The sequence below is a fragment of the Xyrauchen texanus genome, chromosome 45 (genome assembly GCF_025860055.1).
Source record: "Xyrauchen texanus isolate HMW12.3.18 chromosome 45, RBS_HiC_50CHRs, whole genome shotgun sequence".
Lineage (NCBI taxonomy): Eukaryota > Metazoa > Chordata > Actinopteri > Cypriniformes > Catostomidae > Xyrauchen > Xyrauchen texanus.
Window position 1 is genome coordinate 27,103,458 of NC_068320.1, and position 25,901 is coordinate 27,129,358.

Genomic DNA, 25,901 nt, shown 5'->3' on the forward strand with positions numbered 1-25,901 from the left:
GCATAATTATGAGAATGTTGTTATTTGACCAATGTATGTATTAAATGTTGGATATAATAATTAACAATTGTATTCAACAGGCTTTGAATCGAGTAACGGGCTACTTATCTTTATACTAATAGAGAGTATCATGTCAAGTCAGGTCCTTTTTACTTGTTTAGCACTTTTCACAACACATCGTCAAAGCAGCTTTTCAGGAAATAAAACCGTAATATCTGTCTTGAATCATAATTGAGCGACTATAATGGTACTATAATGTTAAATTGAACAAGTACCATAATATTACCGTGGTTTTCTAATATGGTACATAAATATGGTAATTATTCAGTAGTATTGATGCATATCTCAAGATATGTTTTTGTGAGTGAAATTAAAGGAATATAATTTAAAAGTATAGCCACCTGATGTAAACAACATGCCGTTAATATGATTTTAGTGTGATACTGTAAGATCGCATAAGTGTGTAAAGTTCAATCCAAATGTACAACTTCGTTGTCATGAGCGATGACTGTAAAAATGGCAAATGAAAAGATTTAACATTTAACAATTTTTATAAAATTATAAGCTTCACATTTCTGCCTTTAAATGCTTCACTGTAACCCAGATTTTTGCTTTTAAGCAACCAAATGGGCCCGGTTGCTAGGAAGGGTGGAGTCACATGGGGTAACCTCCTCGTGGTGTTGATTAGTGGTTCTCGCTCTCAATGGGGCGTGTGGTGAGTGACTCCAGTCAGGTCTCCTTAGCAACCAAATTGGCCCGGTTGCTAGGGAGGGTAGAATCACATGGGGTAACCTCCTCGTGGTGGTGATTAGTGGTTCTCGCTCTCAATGGGGCAAGTGGTGAGTGACTCCAGTCAGGTCTCCTTAGCAACCAAATTGGCCCGGTTGCTAGGGAGGGTGGAGTCACATGGGGTAACCTCCTCGTGGTGGTGATTAGTGGTTCTCGCTCTCAATGGGGCGTTTGGTGAGTGACTCCAGTCAGGTCTCCTTAGCACCCAAATTGGTCCGGTTGCTAGGGAGGGTGGAGTCACATGGGGTAACCTCCTCGTGGTGGTGATTAGTGGTTCTCTCAATGGGGCGTGTGGTGAGTTGTGTGTGGATCGTGGAGAGTAGCATGAGTCTCCACATGCTGTGAGTCTCCGCGGTGTCGTGCACAACGAGTCACGTGATAAGATGCGCTGATTGACGGTCTCAGAAGCGGAGGCAACTGAAACTCGTCCTCCACAACCCGGATTGAGGCAAGTAACCGTGCCACCATGAGGACCTACTAAGTAGTGGGAATTAGGCGTGTCAAATTGGGAGAAAAGGGAATAATAAATAATCAAATACATGTCTAATCACTCATCATCATTAGCAAATTACTAAAGCTAGACTTTTCTCTCCTTTGTAGGTGTCAGAAGTGATACGTCCTGCCTAAAGTGAACTGACTGACTACACCAGAGTCTGGACACCATGGATACAATTAACTTCACCTTCTGGAATGCCTCTGAGGCCAACGAGACCATGGAGACGGTGGACGAGAGTCCATATAAGACTGTGGAGGTGGTGTTCATTGTACTCGTGGCCGGCTCACTTAGTCTGGTCACTGTGATCGGGAACATCTTAGTCATGCTCTCCATCAAGGTAAACAGGAGCCTGCAGACCGTCAACAACTACTTCCTGTTTAGCCTGGCCTGTGCTGACCTCATCATTGGCCTTTGCTCTATGAACTTGTATACAGTCTACATTGTGATTGGATACTGGCCACTTGGCCCGGTCGTGTGTGACTTGTGGTTGGCGCTGGACTATGTGGTGAGCAACGCCTCCGTCATGAACCTGCTCATCATTAGCTTTGATCGCTACTTTTGCGTCACCAAGCCGCTCAGCTACCCGGTGAAGAGGACGACGAAAATGGCTGGCATGATGATTGCGGCAGCTTGGGTGTTGTCTTTTATCCTCTGGGCGCCAGCCATCTTGTTCTGGCAGTTTATTGTCGGTGGACGCACCGTGCCAGAAAGAGAGTGCTACATTCAGTTCTTCTCCAACGCTGCGGTTACTTTCGGCACAGCTATAGCTGCTTTCTACCTGCCCGTTATTATCATGATTGTGCTGTACTGGCAGATATCCTGTGCCAGCAAGAGCCGCGTCAAGAAAGATAACCGCAAGCCATCAGGCGGCAACCTTGGTGTAGCTTCGCCCAATCAGACCCGTGAAAACTTGGCCAACAAACCCAACAAACCCAACAACAACAACGTAAAAGCTGAAGAAGCAGACCGAGGTCAGACCCAGATAACAGATGATGCAGCCAACCAGCACAACACCAAACTTCAGAACGGCAAAGCGCCATCCACAGCTAGCAGAGAAGTGGAAGGGGAAGGCGAAGAGGGAGCTCGAGGAAACTGCGTTCCTGCCGAGGAGAAAGAAAGCTCCAATGACTCCACCTCTGGCAGTGGCGCCGTAACCAATCAGAAAGAGGAGGCGGCGCCATCTAGAGCCAACGACAGCCAAGGTCCCACAAGGCTTTGCGCCAAAGCTGGAGGTTCCAAACTTACGTGCATCAAGATCAACACCAAATCGCCAAAAGGAGATTGCTACGCTCCCTCGAACGCAACCGTGGAGATCGTTCCGGCCGCCGAGAGGCAGAACCACGTGGCGAGGAAGATCGTGAAGATGACCAAGCAGCCGCCCAAGAAGAAAAAAGCGCCGGCCTCGCGGGAAAAGAAGGTGACGCGCACCATCATGGCCATCCTGGTGGCGTTCGTGGCTACCTGGACGCCCTACAACGTGATGGTCCTCATCAACACCTTCTGCTCCAGCTGCATTCCCAACACGGTGTGGACCATCGGATACTGGCTCTGTTACATCAACAGCACCATCAACCCCGCCTGCTACGCCCTCTGCAATGTCACCTTCAAAAAGACCTTCAAACAACTGCTGCTCTGCCAGTACAAAAACATACGCTCGACCCGATGAACATCACTATAGTGTGGATGTGTGCATGCATGTGTGCATTGTTATAATTTTACTTGTGTTTTGATGATAACAGACGTGTGTGTATACATGTGAAAAGGGAGCAGGGGAAGTGACAGTAAAGGGGCGTTCACATTGAGCACATTCATATGCACGTTCTTACACTTACAAGGTCCCATAAACGCCTTAAACTGTTTTACTTTATTTGGGTCATAAACGGTTTAAGCAACTAACGATCGGGACACTATTTACACGATTTTGCAAAGGTGTAAACACCTTTTAGTTGTCTGCGAATTGCAGTGCATTTAATTGTACTCCATGACTAATTATTAAATCAGATTCCTACTCGACTGCAGTATCTGCGCTCCTTCTGTTGTCCCGTATGTTGCTACCCACAGCAAAAAGTTAAAGTCCTCTTAACGCTCACTCATGTCGCCTCAAATCGCCAACAATAAATGACTTCCGGTCGCTGCCGATTGCTGTCAGTGTGAACGCCCCTTAAGTCAGTCGCAATTCAAACAGAGATTGGAAAGCGGATTATTGAACAGGCCCGCATGGAATCTGTGCCAGCTGAAGGGTCCAAATTTAGTCAAAAAGTACAAATCCTCCATTTATAAAATGCTTTGCTCTCAGCTTCCAATAAGACTGTGTTACTCTGAGCTCCAACCCACAAATTGTCCCGTAAAATCCAGATTTCGTGCGGGCCTGATAATAAGTATTTCTGGGTCTGATAGACGTGATTGAATTCAGTGTGGGGTGGGGGTGGGGGGGGGGGTTAGATGTAGCACTTTGCACACGTAGAAGTGATGCATGTTGCAAAACGAGGGTTGAAAAAGTGCTGAAATATTTTATTTATAAAAACAAAAATGTTAAATGTACAAAAAAAATGAAAGTCTAAATAGTTTGAGTCTGTACTTTTCAATAATACACAAATAACGGGACAACAGGGCTGACTGAAGATCCAAACCAAATGTGTGTTTCAGTGTAAAATCATACCTGTACATACGTGTACACGTGGACTGTATGTGTGGCGTGTGCGTGGATGACGTTGGCGTTTGAGATGGAAACATGACACATAACCCATAAACGCGTGCGTGTCCGATTGAAACAGGATATTCAACAGGAATGAGGGGTTGAAAAACAAGGATTTGTGAAAGTCATTTGATCTTTTTGATGAAAGATAGATTTGGAATAACAATAAGATCGAAAAAGGAAGTGTCTGATTACGCAGCTACAGCAGGTCGCAGTGTGTGTGTGTGTATGTGTGTGTGTGTGTGTGTGTGTGTGTGTGTGTGTGTGTGTGTGTGTGTGTGTGTGTGTGTGTGTGTGTGTGTGCTTTCCCCTTTCCGAGAGCAATAAGAGAGTTAAAGAGGCTCTCTGGTGTGCCCGTATGTTAAAGCGGATGAGGTTTGAGTGCTCGGGGTCTCCAGGGATGCAAATGTGAAGCTTTTAAAGTGAGCAGACACGCAGGATAAAGAGGCTCTTACAATCACATCCACCTCACCTCTGCTTTGCATTTACACAAAACAGTTCACTCAACACCATCAAACACCAGGAAAACACCATCTGCACAACATGAACAGAGCCGTAATTGAAATCAAATACTACAAATCCGGTCATGAAACCGAAGGGCAAAACACTTGACGCTCAGCAAAAACATTAGGGATGGGGGTGCGGGGGGGGGGGGGGGAATTAGGGATGGGGGTTACCATTTATTTTCAATTTAATAACACATTTCCATCAAATTGATTTGTGTAATCTTAAAAGAAAAATGTATGAATCTTAAAGGAGACCTGTTATGCCCCTTTTTACAAGCTGTAATATAAGTCTCAGGTGTCCCCAGAAGCTTCAAAACTTTCATGGCCATTATGATAATAAAAATGTAATCAATATTTGAATGTGAGGGTTGTTATCACTATTGGAAGAACTGATTTGTTGGGATCGATCAGCCTGTCCCGGTGATGCTGGTGCCGCAGAAATGACACACTTTAGACACATTGGGGTGGAATAAATGATAGGAATATTGGATTAAACGCTCCCGACATCTCAAACGATCCTTCATTGCCTCATTTTAAATGACATCATGAAACACAGGAAGTTAAAGTGCATGATTCCTGTAGCCTGCAGATGCACGACGTCCTCACGACCTGATTACATTCCTGTTCTCTGAGTTTAGGTCTGTCTGCGGGCGACATGTTTGAGTTCGCCTTGTTTTCCCACAGCTTTGTGTGTGTGTGTGTGTGTGTTTGTGTATGAGTGTGTTTGTGTGTGTGTGTGTGTTTGTGTATGAGTGTGTGTGTGTGTGTGTTTGTGTATGAGTGTGTGTGTGTGTGTGTTTGTGTATGAGTGTGTTTGTGTGTGTGTGTGTGTTTGTGTATGAGTGTGTGTGTGTGTGTGTTTGTGAGTATGTGTTTGTGTGTGTATGAGTGTGTATGAGTGTGTGTGTTTGTGTGTGTATGAGTGTGTGTGTGTTTGTGTGTGTATGAGTGTGTGTGTATGAGTGTGTGTGTGTTTGTGTGTGTGTATGTGTTTGTGTGTGTGTATGTGTGTGTTTGTGAGTGTGTGTGGGTGTGAGTGTGTGTTTGTGTGTGTGTGAGTATGTGTTTGTGTGTGTATGAGTGTGTATGAGTGTGTGTGTGTTTGTGTGTGTATGAGTGTGTGTGTGTTTGTGTATGAGTGTGTGTGTGTTTGTGTGTGTGTGTGTGTATGAGTGTGTGTGTGTTTGTGTATGAGTATGTGTGTGTTTGTGAGTGTGTGTGGTTGTGAGTGTGTGTTTGTGTGTGTGTGAGTATGTGTTTGTGTGTGTATGAGTGTGTGTGTGTTTGTGTGTGTATGAGTGTGTGTGTGTTTGTGTGTGTGTGTATGAGTGTGTGTGTGTTTGTGTATGAGTGTGTGTGTGTGTTTGTGAGTGTGTGTGTGTTTGTGTGTGTGTATGAGTGTGTGTGTGTTTGTGTATGAGTGTGTGTGTGTTTGTGTGTGTGTATGTGTGTGTTTGTGAGTGTGTGTGTGTGTGTGTTTGTGAGTGTGTGTGGTTGTGAGTGTGTGTTTGTGTGTGTGTGAGTGTGTGTTTGTGTGTGTATGAGTGTGTGTGTGTTTGTGTGTGTGTTTGTGTATGAGTGTGTGTGTGTTTGTGTATGAGTGTGTGTGTGTGTTTGTGAGTGTGTGTGTGTTTGTGTGTGTGTATGAGTGTGTGTGTGTTTGTGTATGAGTGTGTGTGTGTTTGTGTGTGTGTATGTGTGTGTTTGTGAGTGTGTGTGTGTGTGTTTGTGAGTGTGTGTGGTTGTGAGTGTGTGTTTGTGTGTGTGTGAGTGTGTGTTTGTGTGTGTATGAGTGTGTGTGTGTGTGTGTGTGTGTGTGTGTGTGTGTGTGTGTGTGTGTGTGTGAGATTACCCCGGAAAGGGGTTTAATATAAATCACAGGTATTTGCCTTGTGAATTAAAGGGCTAAATGACAGAAGCTTTCTCCTCTCATAATAAGATGCCGTGTCGCCATTTGTTGTTTTTGATTCATTCAATCAGATAAATAGAATTAGAGCAGAGGATCATGGGATATGCCAGTCAATTGATCACAGAACCGCAGCTGTTACATGACAGTGATGCATGCTGGGGGAATTTATGTTCTATGATGAAAGTCGCTGATTGATTTCGATGGACAGTAGAGAGGGTTTGATCGTGTTGGTTGCCGTAATTTTGCAGCATAATCTGGATAAGAGTGAAAAATCTAAAATAAAAGTTTAGTTTCATGTGGTCAAATCAAAATTCTTAAATTAAATGACAATGGTAATAATAGTTTCCACTAAAACACTGTTCCCGTTCTGTCACTCGACACCTTTATACCCGTATGTCGGGGGCGGGGCATGCAAATTCTGTCTGCCAACTTGACATTGGCATTTTCTCGGGTTCAGAGGGACGTTTGGCGTCCCAGGAAGACCCCATGTGTCACTCGACACAACGTCTCGTTCCTTCCCTCGGGGAACGGAGGTTACAACTGTAACCATGACGTGATTGTTTCTGTTCCAGTTATTGTGAAGCCTCATTATTCACTTTCACTGCATATTTTTCCCAAACAATGAAAGTGAATGGTGACTGAGGTTCTGCCGAACATCTTTTGTGTTACAGAAACAGGAAGTCATTTGGGTTCAGAACCAAATAAGAGTGACAAGATCATTTTTATTTTTCTCATTTAACCCCAAATTAATAATAATAAAAAAATATTTTTCATATAGAAAATAAAGCCTACATTTAAGACCATTAAGATTTGTTGCAATGTGACATTTTACCCCCCAAAATCTCATTACAGTAACTTGTTCCTTGTTGTTAAAACTATTCCCTTTGTTTTCAGTGATGACTCTCATTACGATAAGCTGTAATGCTGTTGTACAACGATTCTTTACATTAAAATCATCAAAAATGAAAGGGAGAATTACTATGATGTATAATTTAAATAGCCATTTATTTTTCTCTAATGAAAATATCTTTATTACAATCTTTTTTTTGCATTGCGGTAATGAGAATTGGAATGTAAAATGTGCGTAGCTGTCATGAAAATAATGTCACGATGTGAAAAATATTAAAACAAATCTTAGTTTAAATAATATATTTTTATTTTTTATTTTGCAGTAGTGAGAACATCACAATGACCATATTTTGTTTGCATTGCGGTAATGAGAATAAAAGGGTAAAATGTGCGTAACTGTCATGAAAATAATGTCACAATGTAAAAAATCTTTAAAAAAAAATCTTCATTTTAAGTAATATAAAAAAATATATATTTTTCTCTAATGCGAATATCAGAATGACCATCTCTTCTCGCATTGCGGTAATGAGAATTGGAATGTAAAATGGTAAAATAATGCCACAATGTGAAAAATATTAAAACAAATCTTAGTTTAAATAATATTTTTTATTTTTTTATTTTGCAGCAGTGAGAACATCACAATGACCATATTTTGTTTGCATTGCGGTAATGAGAATAAAAGGGTAAAATGTGCGTAACTGATATGAAAATAATGCCACAACGTAAAAAAAATATTATTATCGTAATTTAAATAATATTTAAAAAAAATTTTTTGCCTTAGTTTTCGCATCGCGGAAATGAGAAAAAACATGTAAAATATGCGTAGTCAAGAAAATAATGTCACAATGTAAAACATTTAAAAAAAATATTAATTTAAATAATATTTGAAAATAAATATTTTGCAGTAATGAGAATATCACAATGATCATATTTTTTCGTATCACGGAAATGAGAAAAATGTGCGTAACTGACATGAAAATAATGTCACAGTGTAAAAAATATTTAATGTAATTTTTTATTATTTTGCGGTAATGAGAAAACCATAATGACCATCTTTATCACATGTCGGTAATGATAACTGAAGAGTAAAATGTGCATAGTCAAGACAAATATGTCACAAATCACAATGTAAAAAATCTTAATGGCTCTGAAAATAGGCAAAATTTTCGACATGCAAAAAATAACGTCTTATTTGTTTATTTTAATATTTGGGTAAAATATGTAGGACCAGGAAATTTCCTTTGTGAGAACCTGAGAATACGAGAATACTAAAATTACACAGCCATATTTCCTTTTATGGTACACTCTCTCTCTCTCTCTCTCTCACTCTCCCACAATCATTCTGTAAGTCTGCATTTTCACCTCATCTCTTCATGCAAAAAATATTTTTTTCATTTCTCTGCAGATTATCTGCTGTTCTCCTTCAGCTTGTCTTTGACCAAAGCTGTTGTATTGATGCCAGTCTCACACACTGACACACAGACAGCTGTCTCACCCCTCTACCCGCTCTCTCACGGGCACCACAGTGCCCCCTCTTGCCCTCACTGGACACATCAATGTTTGTTTACTCTAACAGACGTTGCGATTGCGCATCTTTGCCCGTTTTGAGGCCGTTTGACTTGGTGAAAGAATCTCATGTTCATGTTCAAGGTCATATTTCACCACAAAATCAGCAAGAAATTATATTTTGAATAATTCGTTATTTTCAAGACAATTTAGCACTTTTTTTCGCCCCAAATTCTCATGACTAAAATGGAAAACATTCCTGATACTTTTTATTAGATCATGTTAATATTTGTTGTGTTCACTCTAAAGGTGCTTTACTTCAAGTGTGACTTCAAGCCCCCCGCCCCTCAAAGACTCGACAGCAAATCCGAACATGCAGATCCGTAGACAGAGAGCATTTCTTATTGGATAAAAGTCTGAATATTTATTAACCCTTTAAGCTCTGAAGGTGTTTCGAAAGATTTCCTGTTTCAGTGGTATTCCCAAAATTAAAGGCTTATAACTCGACACACAAAAAAGTGTTTGGTATCACCGTAAAGAAAACTTTTTTATATATATAACAAAGATTATGATATATTCTGAGACTCTCAGCCTAAGAGACTGGTTTGCATAGCAAGCAGACATGATTTTAGTCATGAGATTCAACAGAATGAGTTTCATTCTGTGTCATTTGAGTCATCATTGAGTCTGTGTCGTGTATTTGGCGCCATCTCCTGGTGGTCATATGTAACATTGTGCTTCATGTGGATTATCTAATGATCTATACATCCGATTATCTTGTGTGTGGACTCGTTTGAAAGATAATAACAGACTCGAAATAATGATATGCTCTGTTTATGTTTTCATGAAGTTATAAGCAAAAACGCGGCATATAAGCAACACCAACATAATTGTCAAAGACATATATTTAGCTGTTACTCGCTATATTTTTGTCTGTGAGTAAAACAAATAGTCTGGTTGTATTTTAATCTATGAGATCTTTCCCACAACATATGACACATGATATTTAATATTTATATGAGTTTGATGTTTTTACAGATTACAATAATATGTACAGCGCACATTTTTTTAGAGGTGAAATATGACCTTAATATTTGGGCGAGCTTAACCCTTGCATTGTGTGTGATTGTGTCAACTTCAGATCTTTATATAAGTCGACATGTGTGAGATTAATCTCCATGATGCAGGTCAGAGGTCGTGAAAGGTGCACGCTGGTGTCGCTGATTGAGTGTGTTATTGGCTGCATGTGGGACAGATAGAGCAGATGTCAGAGTCTTTGAGTTACACGCCCCCCACTGCGACCCCATCCTTAAATGGGGCGACACCCATCTGACTCACTCACCCTGTCCTTCAGATGGAGAACAGAGAGAGTGTGAGAGAAGATAAAACTATACTGTAATTCTCATCGTTCACTCCCCTTCATGCCGTTCCCACAAATTAAGATATTTAGAATAATTTATGTTGCCTTTGTCTACACAATGCAAGTCAATGGCGTCCAAACCTTTCAAGCTCCAAAAAGTACATAAAGACAGCATAAATGTAATCCAAACCACTCAAGGGGTTCGAAGGATGTATGAGGTGTTTTTGTCCATGCAATGCAAGTCGAAAACTTTCAAGGCTCCAAAAAGGACATTAAGGCAGCATAAAAGGTATAAAACTCGAGTGGTCTTCTTAAAGAGACAGTTCACCCAAAAATGAAAATTCTCTCATGATTGACTCACCTTTAAGCCATCCCAGATGTGCATGACTTTCCTTCTTTAGCAGAACCGAAGTGAAGATTTTTATAAGCACATTTAAGCTCTTTTTGTCCTTACAATGCAAGTGAATGGGTGCCAACAGGCTGCCGGCTGTTTGGTGGTCCAAAAGGCATATTTGGGGAGCATAAATGTAACCATGACTCCAGTTGATCAGTGAACGTCTTTTTGCTGTTAGAGTTGAGCCATCTTCATCCATCATCATCATCATCATCATCATTCTGCTAATCAAACTGACAGCACAATTAATACACAGTAAAAGGGCTTGAATGTACAGAATCCGTATAGAAATGTATTTCTATGCTCTCCAACAGCGTGTTGTCCCTGGAGTCCCTCAAGCCTCTCACGTGTGTGTTTCTTGCATTGTATCGATCTGTGTGTGTACAGAGTGTGTTTGTGTGTTTGCAGAGTTTGGACAATCAGCATGTGTGTGAATCTCAAATTTAGGTCGTGCGCACACTCACACGGCCGTTGATTTCCACAATGGCTGCCAAAGACACACTATTACCAACCTACTGACAAATACACAATATTAATGTTTTTTTAATCAATGGAAGAACGAACGTTACATTTATATAGCGCTTTTCAGACACTACACTCAAAGCGCTTAACACAGTGTGCAGCATCCACCTGGATGATGCGACGGCAGCCATAGTGCGCCAGTGCGCTCACCACACACCAGCTATTGGTGGAGAGGAGAGAGTAGAGCGATGGAGCCAATTAATGGATGGGGATTATTAGGAAGCCATAATTGATAAGGGGTCAATTAAACCAAATGGTCAATTAAACCAGCTAAATTTGACTATTCTTGATCAAGGGTACAAACATGTGCATAAAAACTGAACACACAGTACAGCTCCGCTCGTAAAATTGAATTATGCCAATGTAACAGCATAAGGACTGGCAAGGAGGAGGCGGGAACCGGCTGAAAAAGGTTTATTGACTTAAAACAATGAAATAAACGAACACACCTGCACCTCTCCCTCGAACTGCAGCCTCCGGCTCCCCTTTATCTCGCTCTTCCGCCGATCAGCTGATTCAGTGGCGGCTGTGCACCATCACGGCCTGGCCACGCCCTCCTCCTCATCGTCACACTCCTCCCCTACCCGACTCAGGCCGGGGCACCACCGGACTGACCCACCCCCCCCCCCACAGGAGGGGAGATGCTGCCATTCTGGCTGTTCCGTCAGCCGGTGGTCCACCCTGCCTCCTAGGAACCTGGGGGAGAGGCGAGACGTGGGGAGATGGAAAGGGACACGCTGTCGCCCGGCCCCAACCGCTCCTCGGCCCTCTGGCGGATGACAGCTCACTCCTACCCCGGCGGATGGCAGCAGTCCTCCGGCCCCTGGTGGACGGAACTGTTCCTCCCCTTCTCGGAGGCCGGCAGCGACCTCTCCGTCCCCAGGGCAGAGGGCCGTTGCTGCTCCCCTGGCGGATGGCAGCGGCGAGGACTCCGCGACAGCACATCCTCTCCTCCCTCCCAGATTCGGGCAGCACTATAACAGTATAAGGATGGGCAAGGAGGCGGCGGGAACCGGCTGAACAGTCAACATAAAGGTTTAATGATATAAATGAACTAAAACAATATAAAGCATAAACGAACACAGACACAAATGCAGCGCGGCCGCGTGCGACTCTCTCTCGAACTGCAGCCTCCGGCTCCCCTTTATCTCGCTCTCCCGCTGATTCAGCGCCAGCCGTGCCACGCCCTCCTTGTCACAGACAAATACCAATTTGTTTCGTTAAGTTTCTTTAATCGACACCCCCCAAAATCGTTGAGTTTCTGGCACTGTTAAATACGATCATTCCGACAGGTAACTATAAACTTGCCAAAAGTTTTCCCAACTTTAACTTTCCGTACTCAGAAATATTATCCTCAAGCTGTTGCTCTGCCACGACAGTAGTCGATCTGTACGAGAAAACGTACAAGTGTGGTGCTCATTGACGCATGTGTACATAGACCAACGATTAAAAATAGCGCAGACGGAACGCTGTCATTAGTGAACAGCCTTAATGAGTTTCTGCATTCTGATAAAAGCACAGACTTGCCTCGTACCCGAGGCATGAATTTTTATCAATATACCAAAAAATTATACATTTTTATCAGCTGATTTTCGGGGGCCTTCCAAGGGTGTGTGTAGACCCGAGCGTGCGGACAGCGCCTCCCAGAGGCTGGTGTAAATACTGAATATTGTTTATTTCCACCGCTAAAGTGTCGTGGTTTCTATTCACTGTGAGTTGTGGCTTCCATTCGGTAGATGTGTGGTTTGTTATCAGCTTAACGTTTGTTTGATATATACAGTCGACGTTCTATATGTGTAGCACAGCTGAAGTGTAAATACATGTGTCTATTAAATAATATGAATGTTTTTGATCTTTATTAGGGCAATGATCGGAACAGCATTTGGGATTATTGATTATTGATCGCGATGAAGCAGTAACATAAAAGTGTATTTATAAGATTTGCTGTATTGTGCGATATAGCTACTTTTGGAGAAGGATTCTAGCAAATAAAAGTGTTACGACAAATATTTCTGTGTGTTTTATTAATTTAAGCATTCACACAAGAGGACACAAATCTGAATTATTTTCATTTATGGATGGAATTAGAGGTTTTATTGACTGGGAAATGAAGTTACATACAGGGGCGTAAATTCTGGGGGGAGGTAACCCCCTAATAATCGAAACATGTAAATGCTTCATGCTGCAACCCCCAATATACGCCCTTGGCTACATATGAACAGTCAATACAAAATCCACCTTTATTTAATTTTATGAATGCATTAGTTTGAGACTATAGGTGTTTTATCCATCTTCTTGTACAACAGAAGGAATTCAGTGGAACAGAATGGAAGCTGTCAAGCTCCAAAAAAGACAAAAGAGCACCTTAAAGTATCATGAATATAGTCCATATGACTTCCATATACAGGCTACTGAAAGTCTACTGAATGTGTGTTGAAACACTGTTTACTAGCTATAGCAACCAGTTGATAAATGTATGTCATTAATAGAGATCTATATACAGGGTACTGAATGTGTGTTGAAACACTGTTTACTAGCTATAGCAACCAGTTGATAAATGTATGTCATTAATAGAGGTCTATATACACATGTAAACCTAATTACTGAGACAAAAATGTTAAGTTTCCTCACACACAACTATTGTATGGTACTTTTTGGAGCTTGACAGCATCCATTGTCCACACACTGGAAAAAGAGTAAACATACTTCAAAATGTCTTTTCTGTAAGTCATACAGGTTTGGAATGACATGAAGGTGAGTAAATAATTTCACTTTAAACAACAAGTTTTATTTAAATGTCCGACCCTGAAGGCCTGATACAGCATTAGAAGGTTAAGTACAATATTCATTTGTATTCTTTATCTTTTTTTCCATTATTCAGCAAGATGTAAATGAAAACTATAAAATATTTAAAAATCTTCTATTAGACAGATAAAAATAATGTCTTCCTCTCATGAAGGCAGTTATATCCACCCTCTGTATCGCTGCCTGAGGGAGAATGATGCGCTCCTCTCCTCTCAGTCTGTCTGGCTCTGTTCCTTTTTCTTTCCGTCTCGTTTTGGTTTCCGTAAATCTGTAGAGAGATGAACAAGGATCAGTCACACACACCCACGCACACACGGAAACACACACGCATGCACACGCACGCACGTGCGCAATTGCATGAAAAAAATTTACTTTTGAAGCATTGAGTCATGTGACACAACAACATGGCGCTGATCACAGCGGAGATTGTCTTTGGGAGAAGCGGCAACAAAACTACATCTGGTAAGAAACCTAAATACATGTTCACATTAAAACCTGTTTGAATCAAAAGATTAGAGTCTCTAGTTTCATCCGATATGCCATTTTTTAAATTGTATCGATTTATCACGAAACGGCACGCTGTTAAACACAATGACCACGTATGTGGACTATAGGCCAATCTTCCTAAAATATCCAATATTCACTGCATTATCACACCACATCCAAAAACTGATAAATGTGTCTTTCAGAGGATTTATATTAAGTTATGATGAAAATAAGGTGCATTTCTAACTGTTCTGAGACCAGTGCAGACAGACAGCACACTGGAGGTTAAGTCGTTCACTAAATGGGGAGCAAGGGAGCATCCTATAGCTCTCTATAACTGTTCTGAGACCAGTGCAGACAGACAGCACACTGAAGGTTAAGTCGTGCACTAAATAGGGAGCAAGGGAGCATCCTATAGCTCTCCTATAACTGTTCTGAGACCAGTGCAGACAGACAGCACACTGGAGGTTAAGTCGTTCACTAAATGGGGAGCAAGGGAGCATCCTATAGCTCTCCTATAACTGTTCTGAGACCAGTGCAGACAGACAGCACACTGGAGGTTAAGTCGTGCACTAAATAGGGAGCAAGGGAGCATCCTATAGCTCTCCTATAACTGTTCTGAGACCAGTGCAGACAGACAGCACACTGAAGGTTAAGTCATTCACTAAATAGGGAGCAAGGGAGCATCCTATAGCTCTCCTATAACTGTTCTGAGACCAGTGCAGACAGACGGCACACTGGAGGTTAAGTCATGCACTAAATAGGGAGCAAGGGAGCATCCTATAGCTCTCCTATAACTGTTCTGAGAGCAGTGCAGACAGACGGCACACTGGAGGTTAAGTCATGCACTAAATAGGGAGCAAGGGAGCATCCTATAGCTCTCCTATAACTGTTCTGAGACCAGTGCAGACAGACAGCACACTGAAGGTTAAGTCATGCACTAAATAGGGAGCAAGGGAGCATCCTATAGCTCTCTATAACTGTTCTGAGACCAGTGCAGACAGACAGCACACTGGAGGTTAAGTCATGCACTAAATAGGGAGCAAGGGAGCATCCTATAGCTCTCTATAACTGTTCTGAGACCAGTGCAGACAGACAGCACACTGGAGGTTAAGTCATGCACTAAATAGGGAGCAAGGGAGCATCCTATAGCTCTCCTATAACTGTTCTGAGACCAGTGCAGACAGACAGCACACTGGAGGTTAAGTCATGCACTAAATAGGGAGCAAGGGAGCATCCTATAGCTCTCCTATAACTGTTCTGAGACCAGTGCAGACAGACAGCACACTGGAGGTTAAGTCATGCACTAAATAGGGTGCAAGGGAGCATCCTATAGCTCTCTATAACTGTTCTGAGACCAGTGCAGACAGACAGCACACTGGAGGTTAAGTCATGCACTAAATAGGGTGCAAGGGAGCATCCTATAGCTCTCTATAACTGTTCTGAGACCAGTGCAGACAGACAGCACACTGGAGGTTAAGTCATGCACTAAATAGGGAGCAAGGGGGCATCCTATAGCTCTCTATAACTGTTCTGAGACCAGTGCAGACAGACAGCACACTGGAGGTTAAGTCATGCACTAAATAGGGAGCAAGGGAGCATCCTATAGCTCTCTATGCAGTTAAGTGCGTTCACTACTAAAATCTGATCATAAGTTCAGTTTCAGGCTGCAGATGATGTTTGGATCACTCAACATGTTTGACACACATGGGACGATGATCATCAGTACATAGACTCACCATTTATAATGGATCATTTTATTTTAACATGGTTGGCTGTGATTGGACGATGCTGGACATTACTTTGAATCTGAATAAAATATGCAAATTTCTGACTAACATCTCAAAAATGTGAACATAATAAACCATTTGATGAAGAAAATCTGACTTTCTATAGTTTAGTATTATTACACATTTTTAGGATCTACATTTACATTTACGCATTTGGCAGATGCTTTTATCCAAAGTGACTTACAGTGCACTTATTACAGGGACAATCCCCCCGGAGCAACCTGGAGTTAAGTGTCTTACTCAAGGACACAATGGTGGTGACTGTGGGGATCGAACCAGTGACCTTCTGATTACCAGTTATGTGCTTTAGACCACTACACCACCACCGATCTAAAAAAATAAATACAAAATTATTTTTATCTCCATTTTATTAATATATTCTGATATTTATAAATCTGCATAAATCTCATCACTGATATGAAATGAACCTTGACTTTGATTAATTACCTCTCTTTGTGATTTACCAGACAGAAACACATCACCTGTTGCTAAAACTGTCAAAACGTCAATATTTCTCATCAACACCTGCTGTGTGTCGTCGTGTCTGAACTCGTCACGGGTCTGAACTCTCAAGCGTCCGCACAGAACAATCAACATGTGCAGAAAACCTTCAAATCATCACACACTTTACCTTTAATACAAGCAAAATCATGTCACCTTCTATTCAAGAGAGAAAGAGAGGTGGACCGACCAATCAGAGCTTGAGGAAAAGCCACTGCATTGTCTCTTCTTGAATGATATCGTGAGTGATGCAATGTCCCCTCCGACCTGCCGTACCGAGGGACATGGTAACAGGTGAGATAGCCTTTACTGTGTGTTTACCTGTTTACCTCTCTGTTCATTCATCTGTGACAGTGGCACCCTCTCCCAAACCCCCACAATCCTCTCTGCTGTGCTCTTATCACCTCAAACAGACCCGGACGACAACACCCTTGTGTGTGTGTGCTGTTGAGGGAATAGAGTTTCTAATCACGTCTGTCCTGTGTTTGTTGGCACACTGGAAAGGGCACAAATGCACATTTAACTGTATTGCACCTGCAGACATCACACACACACACACACACACACACACACACACACACACACACACACACACACACACACACACACACACACACACACACACACACACACACACACACACACACACACACACACACACAACACTGTTCTGCCATTCCCAGAGGAACATTTTATTTAGGTCGCTCTTTCATAGCTCAGGACACTTCATGGCCTTTTCATTTATGTTTAAGTTTAACCACATTCATATGATTAAAATCAGATTCATTCATGAATGGGGATCGAACCAGCAACCTTCTGATTACCAGTTATGTGCTTTAGCCCACTTTCTGCTCACGTGTCGACAAAAATAATATTCACATATACATACAGTGCATAAATAACTAAATAATTTCACATATTAGTGCATAAATATATAAAAATATTTAAATATGCAAGGAGATTAATTTACGATTAATGAAATAAATAGTTTAGTTAAATAATGAAAATAAATGCTCGCATTAGTGCAGAAATAATACAAAAAATGGTTGGCGAAATGCAATAATGTTAAATGAAATTCCATATTAAATGTTGATTTTTAATTCTGTGTTTTTATATCACATGTATTCCAGTTAATTAAATCGCAGTTAATCGCATAAATAAATATTAGTTTAGAAAACCCCTCAAATAGCAATAATTACGTTTATAATGATTAAATAATTATAGTTACATTTATATATATTAGGGCTGTCAATTGATTCAAAATTTTCATCAAATTAATTACATGGTGTCCTGATTAATTAATCGTGATTAATCGCATATACAAATATTTGATGAGAAAACCCCTCATATAATAATATCTCAATATATAATGATTATACATATTTATATCAATATATAATTATACATAGTTATCTTTAAATATTTAAAAATGATATATATATATATATATAAAAAAAAAATATTCAGATAATTAAAATGCATTACATTCTTGTGGCAGAAGAGTTCATCATTAATAAGACAAAAAGCGGCTTTAAAATACAATGTATTGATTACTACCATATTATTGATCACAAGTCAATCATTGACACACAGTTCACAGTAATCCATTACACAAGAGAATTTGTGAGATTTATTATGAGGGCTTGTTTAAGGACACCTGCGTCAGACATGCTTGTGTAGCATCTCGGGTGCGTTTCATCATACACATAAAATGTTTAGCTCACTGTGTCGAGTTAAATATAGTTTAATACTCAATCTTTAAACACATCTTGAGATCTCTTAGTTCACATTTGCGCTCCATCAAGTGTTTTGAACGCAAGAACATAACTCACGTTTGTGTTGTTCTGCTGAAGTGTTTGTTCACTGTATAAACTGTGTGTTGCTCACACAGCTGAAGTTTCACTTACTGCCCCCTGGAGTAAACAGGTGGTACTACAAGCATTTCTCAGGAATCTCCCTTATTATGGTCCGGGGGCTTTATGATTAATAGCGTAAATTTTTTTAACACGTTATTTTTAGTCAAATTAATCGCACTGAATTAACGTGTATATATATCGACATACATATATATATATATATATATATATATATATATATATGCATTAAATTATTTTGGCACACAAGTAAAGCATTCAAAAAAGTCAATAAAAAAAGTGGCTTTAGAATGCAATATATACATGAGCCAATCATTGACCTACAGTTCAGAGCAAACCATTATGCAGCTGAATTCGTCAATCAGTCTGAGATTTAATATGAGGGATTGGTTTTTTTTCTCCCTTTTCTCCCCAATTTGGAACGCCCAATTCCCAATGCGCTCCAAGTCCTCGTGGTGGTGTAGTGACTCGCTCAATCCGGGTGGCGGAGGACGAATCTCAGTCGTCTCCACGTCTGAGACCATCAATCCGTGCATCTTATCACGTGGCCTGTTGTGCGCGTTACCGCGGAGACGTAGCGCGTGTGGAGGCTCCACGCTTTTCTCCGCGGCATCCACACACAACTCACCACACGCCCCACCGAGAGTGAGAACCACATTATAGTGACCACGAGGAGGTTACCCCATGTGACTCCTCCCTCCCTAGCAACCGGGCCAATTTGGTTGCTTAGGAGACTCGACTGGAGTCACTCAGCACGCCCTGACTCGCCCAAACTCACGACTCCAGGTGTGATAGTCAGCGTCAATACTCTCTGAGATACACAAACCCCCAATTATGAGGACTTTTGGAGCGTCTCAGATGCATTGCCTGATAAATGTACCGTTTTTAGGTCGCCATGTCAAATTAAACAATGTTTGAAACTTAGCGTTTGGATTTGTGCTCCATCATGCTGTGCTTGAAATACCTGTTTGAATGCAAGAACGTGTCTCATCTTGTGTTGTCTGCTCTCAGTACGCGTGTACTGCCCCCTGGAGAAAACAGGTGCACAGGAATATTCCTTACTACGATGTGCATTCATTTATTATCTTTGCAGGTTTCGTCCTCCATAGGCCCCGCTCCTTTACATCACAAATGCAACGCTATATCAGTTCAACTACCACGTAATGTGATCGCAGTGTAAAAGCATGTAAATGTAGGTTATGTAATGCACATGTTAAAACGTGTCATGCACTACAGTAAGTGTTTAGATGTCATAAGATAGCATTGCGTGAGGAACAGGGCGAAATAAACTGACTGTGTGAAAGTGAATAAAAGTCATTGAGGTTGTAGCACCTCTAGTGTTCATTTCGACGAGCGTACAGCGAGCCACGTAAATACAAAAATGTAAGTATAGAACAGTATTTTTCTTGCCAAATAGACCTCTGTTCCCCTGATGTTTGATGATGGATTCGGCTCTTTAAAGTCTTTCATGGTGGCTGCAGCACTTGAGCTCCAGTCCAAATCCTGATCAATCTGACAAGTACGCAGGAGCCCTCGAATCCATTACAGAGCCAAATCCATCTCCCTTACACTTCCTCTCTTTCTCTTTCTTTCTTTCTTTCTTTCTTTCCATTTTGCATCATCTTTGGCACCTGTCTTCAGTCTGAACAATCCAAACTATATCATATCACGGTGTATTTGAAACGCTTCTTTAAGGGTTAAGTGTTAAGTGTGTGCAGGGCTGGACTGGTAATCTGGCATACCGGGCATTTTTCCGGTGGGCCGACGCACTTTGGGGCTGATCAGGGGCGGACTGGCGATCGGGAGAACAGAGCGGGCCGCGAAACAGGCTGCGATAAGCTAAAATGAGCCGCCGCGTTATGCAAAACGGACCACAAAACGGTGCCACGATATGCAGAAAAGGACAGCGAACACCCCCCTACCACCCCGTTCAACTTTTGGGCCAGTTGCTATGTAAAATCCCGGGCCGATTTCTCTTCCCGGTTCAGCCCTGAGTGTGTGTGTCCATTAGCAGCATAAAATCCAATCTAAGCTTTTGTTTTGCAAAATTATGCTTGCAAAAGATTAACACAAATTTTCGCTGCCAACATTTGCATTTATTCATTTAGCAGCTGCTTTTATCCAAAGTGACTTAAAAATGAGGAATGATGAAGTGATGCATCACAAAGAGACTGCGGTAAACTGTTGCCAACAATCAGAAAGATCAACATTTGAATCACTCCACTGCTGCAGTTTAACTGCAACTGAAACTCATAAAATTATTCTGTCACCACGATTAAACAACAATTTCTCTGTGCGACCCCGCATCCACATGCGTGGTCGTTATATTTTGGCTTCGCTTTGCACAAAGCATAAACCAACTGAATTGTGTTCACAAGACTCTAGACTGACATTTAAGGGTTAAACTTCAGGCGCACCGAGTCACATGGCACGACAACATGACATCAGTTTCAGTGAAGCACTTCTACAGGCGCAGAGCCAACAAAAGTGCCTCTTGTAAGAAACCTCTTGAAGTTCTCTCATTGAAACCTGTTTGTGTGTAAAGAGGAGAGTCTCTAGTTTCATTTGATATCTCGCTTTAAGAAATTCATTCATTTTTCATGTGTCAGTGCGCTGATAAACATGATGTCCACATACGTGGACTGTGGGACATTATTCCCTCAAAAGTTGCATGTTATTTATTTTGAATAACTTTCAACATGAACACATCTGTGGGTCATTTCGCTTCATTTTAATATACATTTGGTTATATTCACCATTTATAATGTATCATTTTATTTTAACATGGTTGGCTGTGATTGGATGATGCTGGACGTTACTTTGAATCAGAATTAATTATGCTAATTTCTGATTAACATCTCAAAAACATGAATAATCAACACACGTGCAAACATAATAAACAGTTTGATGAAAAAAAAACATTTGTTTGGTATTATTAAAAATTTCACAACTCTGTCCCGCTGTCCACATACGTGGACATTCATTTTTACGAGAACGATTTGCTCTAGATAGATCATGTTTATTAGGTGCTACTAGTAACAAATCAAATTGGGGAACGGAAACTGCACACAGCAACCGCGCTCGGGTCTCAGGACGTTAAGACAAGAGTCTGTTCTTCAAATCTGCGACCATGTCAAGAGAAATATAGCCAGTCTTCTTGGAGACTAGCGTGATGAATACTTTGTGTCCACTGTATACAGCAACCTTTTAAAAGCGAAGGTATGTGTTTCAGCACAATGTGCTCCAAAAGAGCTCTGCAGCGACCGCCCACTTCTCTACACTCTCAAACTACTTGTACATATCGAAATATTTAGCAAAAAGGAATATGTGTTGTGTAATGTTGTGGTGTCTTTCTGAACACATTAATGTTCTGCTCTGTGTGTGTCAATGTGTGTGTGTGTGTGTGTTTGTACCATGCAGCTTGGTCTTGGGTTTGCCGCAGGGTTTGGTGGCGCTGACTGTATTCGGGCAGTTTGCGTCCATCAGCGCTCGCTTCAGCGCACCGGTGCGTGTCTTCATTCCCGTGGTGGAATCACATTCCCCCCATTCCTGGAAATCATACTTACATTCGCCTACAGAAGACACACAACACACACTTCAGTGCTTCACTTGCATGTGGAATCAGTTCACAAACATGATACATGCCGTGTATGGCTTTTACTTACATACAGTAAAAGTCACATGCTTGTACATACACGCAACATAGAGGTTTAAAATCAACATTTCCTGAAATATTCCCGTCAATATAGAGAATTCAAGTACTTTGGACGATGTTTAAAATTCAACACTCTCGTTTCTTTATTTTATTTATCTTCTTTCATTCTTTCTGTCTCTGTGTGTGTGAGCGCTCTCTCTTTCTCTACAGGAATTCATGCAGGTTAAACTGCTTCAATCAAGCACAAAATTGTCTCTAATGACATATTTAAAGTCCTGCGGCTGAACGGACGCTGTCCTGCATCCAGACCCTCAAAATGAGACCGGTGTGGAAAAAGAGCTTTTAAAACTCACAGAGGAAATATTCTACACGGGACGGCAGCATTTCAACACTAAACTGCACTGACACAAATGCTGAACTACACAAATCTACGCTGCAGGATTCAGCACTGAGGAACATTTAGAGCGAACATGTTTCATTAAATCGGAATTTCCTGATGTGCTTTCAAAGGGAGATTGTGTGTACGGCATATTTCACATTCCTAGAGAGACTTCTCAGTAATACACCCTACAGTTTCAGTGTTTGTTTATAGTTTATGTGCATACCTAAAATCCAGAGGGAAGGTGGCATATGCTTTCACAAACACAAACACACAAAGTGTCTGGCTCTCACCATAGCCGTGTCATTCAAGAGTATGAAAATCTGTTTGAATATCCTGCTTGTTATTGAACAACGGAGGCATATTTATCATGATCCCTGTGTGTGTGTGTGTGTGTGTGTGTGTGTGTGGCTTCTCACCTCCAAACTGTTTTTTCCAGTTGCAGGGGATTTTGCAGCGCTGGGTTTTGATGGTCTGTTTACAGTCAGTGCCGGTGCGTGTTCCCTCTCTAGTGCCCAGACCACAGTCACCCTCGTTAGCCACACACACGCTCCACTGCCACTCACCGCAATCCGATTTACGCTCTTTCTTACCTGTATGGAGTAATATAGAGCAGTATGGGGTAATATAGAGCAGTATGGGGTATTATAGAGCAGTATGGGGTAATATAGAGCAGTATGGGGTAATATAGAGCAGTATGGGGTATTATAGAGCAGTATGGGGTAATATAGAGCAGTATGGGGTAATATAGAGCAGTATGGGGTAATATAGAGCAGTGTGGGGTAATATAGAGCAGTATGGGATATTATAGAGCAGTGTGGGGTAATATAGAGCAGTATGGGGTATTATAGAGCAGTATGGGGTAATATAGAGCAGTATGGGGTATTATAGAGCAGTATGGGGTAATATAGAGCAGTATGGGATATTATAGAGCAGTGTGGGGTAATATAGAGCAGTGTGGGGTAATATAGAGCAGTATGGGATATTATAGAGCAGTGTGGGGTAATATAGAGCAGTGTGGGGTAATATAGAGCAGTGTGGGGAATATAGAGCAGTATGGGGTATTATAGAGCAGTATGGGGTAATATAGAGCAGTATGGGGTATTATAGAGCAGTATGGGGTAATATAGAGCAGTATGGGACAATATAGAGCAGTGTGGGGTAATATAGAGCAGTATGGGACAATATAGAGCAGTGTGGGGTAATATAGAGCAGTGTGGGGTAATCTAGAGCAGTATGGGGTATTATAGAGCAGTGTGGGGTAATATAGAGCAGTATGGGGTATTATAGAGCAGTATGGGGTAATATAGAGCAGTATGGGACAATATAGAGCAGTGTGGGGTAATATAGAGCAGTATGGGGAATAATAGATCAGTGAGGGGAATATAGAGCAGTATGGGGTAATATAGAGCAGTATGGGGTATTATAGAGCAGTATGGGGTAATATAGAGCAGTGTGGGGTAATATAGAGCAGTATGGGGTATTATAGAGCAGTATGGGGTAATATAGAGCAGTATGGGACAATATAGAGCAGTGGGGTAATATAGAGCAGTATGGGGTAATATAGATCAGTATGGGGAAATATAGAGCAGTGGGGTAATATAGAGCATTATGGGGAATAATAGATCAGTGAGGGGAATATAGAGCAGTATGGGGTAATATAGAGCAGTATGGGGTATTATAGAGCAGTATGGGGTAATATAGAGCAGTGTGGGGTAATATAGAGCAGTGTGGGGTATTATAGAGCAGTGTGGGGTAATATAGAGCAGTATGGGGTATTATAGAGCAGTATGGGGTAATATAGAGCAGTATGGGACAATATAGATCAGTGAGGGGAATATAGAGCAGTGTGGGGAATTATAGAGCAGTGAGGGGAATATAGAGCAGTATGGGGTAATATAGAGCAGTATGGGACAATATAGATCAGTGAGGGGAATATAGAGCAGTGTGGGGAATTATAGAGCAGTGAGGGGAATATAGAGCAGTATGGGGTAATATAGAGCAGTATGGGGTATTATAGAGCAGTGTGGGGTATTATAGAGCAGTGTGGGGTAATATAGAGCAGTATGGGGTAATATAGAGCAGTATGGGGTATTATAGAGCAGTATGGGGTAATATAGAGCAGTATGGGACAATATAGAGCAGTATGGGACAATATACAGCAGTATGGGACAATATAGAGCAGTGTGGGACAATATAGAGCAGTATGGGGTATTATAGATCGGTATAGGGTACTATAGAGATGTATGTGGTAATATAGAGCAGAGTGGGGTAATTTAAAGCAGTATGGGGTTCTATAGATTAGTTAGGGGAAATATAGAGCAGTATGGGACAATATAGACAAAAATTGAGTAATATTAAGCAGTATGTGGTAATATAGATCAATTAGGGGAAATGTAGAGCAGTGTGGGGTAATATAGAGCTGTCTGTGGTATTATAGAGCAGTAATAGGGAAATATTGAGCAGTATGGGGCAATGTAGAGCAAAATTGAGTAATATAATGAAGTATGGGGTAAAATAGAGCATAATGGGGTAATGTTCAACCTTGTTTCTCTGTTTTCCCACCATCTGCCAGCGTCTCTGTGACGACCAGGAGGGCTATAAAAGCCACACACACCCACTGCTTCTGCATGCTGGGAAAACAAATACACACATTAGAAGTATAACTCATAATACAACAAACATCAAACTGTAAATCCTTCATCAACAACAGACTCTCTCTTTCGCTCTCTCTTCTCTCCGTCTCTCTGGAGGAAGAGTAAAGGTGGGTTGAATAATTAGAAAGCCATTATATCCAAAACGCATGACTGCACTTTAGCTACAGTAGCGGTACAGCCCAACAGCGACATCACCTCCATTTCAATTACTTATGGGGCTCCCTGTCTCGCTTTCTCTTTCTCCCATCCTAATTCTGCTTGGCTGATTTCCTACTGTGCCCATTAACATCAATTCTCTCTTTTTTCTAGTTTTGCCTCATGCTAAAAATGCTCATTTTCATTGGTTGACCAAACCTGTCAAAAGTATCTCCAGGTAAACTTTCACCCCAAAATCAACATAGAAATTAACACATATATTTTGCACTAATAAATGAGGTAAAATGTGACTTGGAAATGTTTCTGTGAGCTGTCTGCATCTCTTTGTGCTGATCAGAGTGGAAGATATCTGGGATGTCCATTCGGCTGAGCTGTTCCACTTTAGTCGTACTGTGAAATAATTAGCGTCACATATAACCGATTTCAGTCAGACGGGCAAAAACCTTCTAATCAAAAACTCACGAGTCGGATATACAAACACATTCTGATTGGTGATAACATCATCTGCCCTCCAAACCCTGATTAAACGGGATCCAGAATTGTGATTTAAATTTCAAGGAAGAACAATAAAA

At 41.3% G+C, this 25,901-nt stretch overlaps 2 protein-coding genes across 6 annotated transcripts in view; one reads left to right on the plus strand and one right to left on the minus strand.

Annotated features, from left to right (window-relative positions):
• Window positions 1-3,681, plus strand: part of chrm2a (cholinergic receptor, muscarinic 2a) — a 91,549-nt gene extending 87,868 nt beyond the window's left edge. For both annotated transcript variants that reach the window (XM_052118371.1, XM_052118370.1), the window contains exon 2: window positions 1,390-3,681. In XM_052118371.1, the coding sequence (XP_051974331.1) occupies window positions 1,452-2,951 (1,500 nt within the window). In that variant the 5' untranslated portion in view covers window positions 1,390-1,451 and the 3' untranslated portion in view covers window positions 2,952-3,681. The remainder of the gene's footprint in view (window positions 1-1,389) is intronic.
• Window positions 3,682-6,378: 2,697 nt separating this feature from the next.
• Window positions 6,379-25,901, minus strand: part of LOC127637370 (pleiotrophin-A-like) — a 59,254-nt gene continuing 39,731 nt past the window's right edge. For all 4 annotated transcript variants that reach the window (XM_052118393.1, XM_052118395.1, XM_052118394.1 and 1 more), the window contains exons 2-5: window positions 25,061-25,149; window positions 22,936-23,109; window positions 21,896-22,054; window positions 6,379-14,099 (exon numbers count right to left, since the gene is read on the minus strand). In XM_052118393.1, the coding sequence (XP_051974353.1) occupies window positions 14,044-14,099; window positions 21,896-22,054; window positions 22,936-23,109; window positions 25,061-25,148 (477 nt within the window). In that variant the 5' untranslated portion in view covers window position 25,149 and the 3' untranslated portion in view covers window positions 6,379-14,043. The remainder of the gene's footprint in view (window positions 14,100-21,895; window positions 22,055-22,935; window positions 23,110-25,060; window positions 25,150-25,901) is intronic.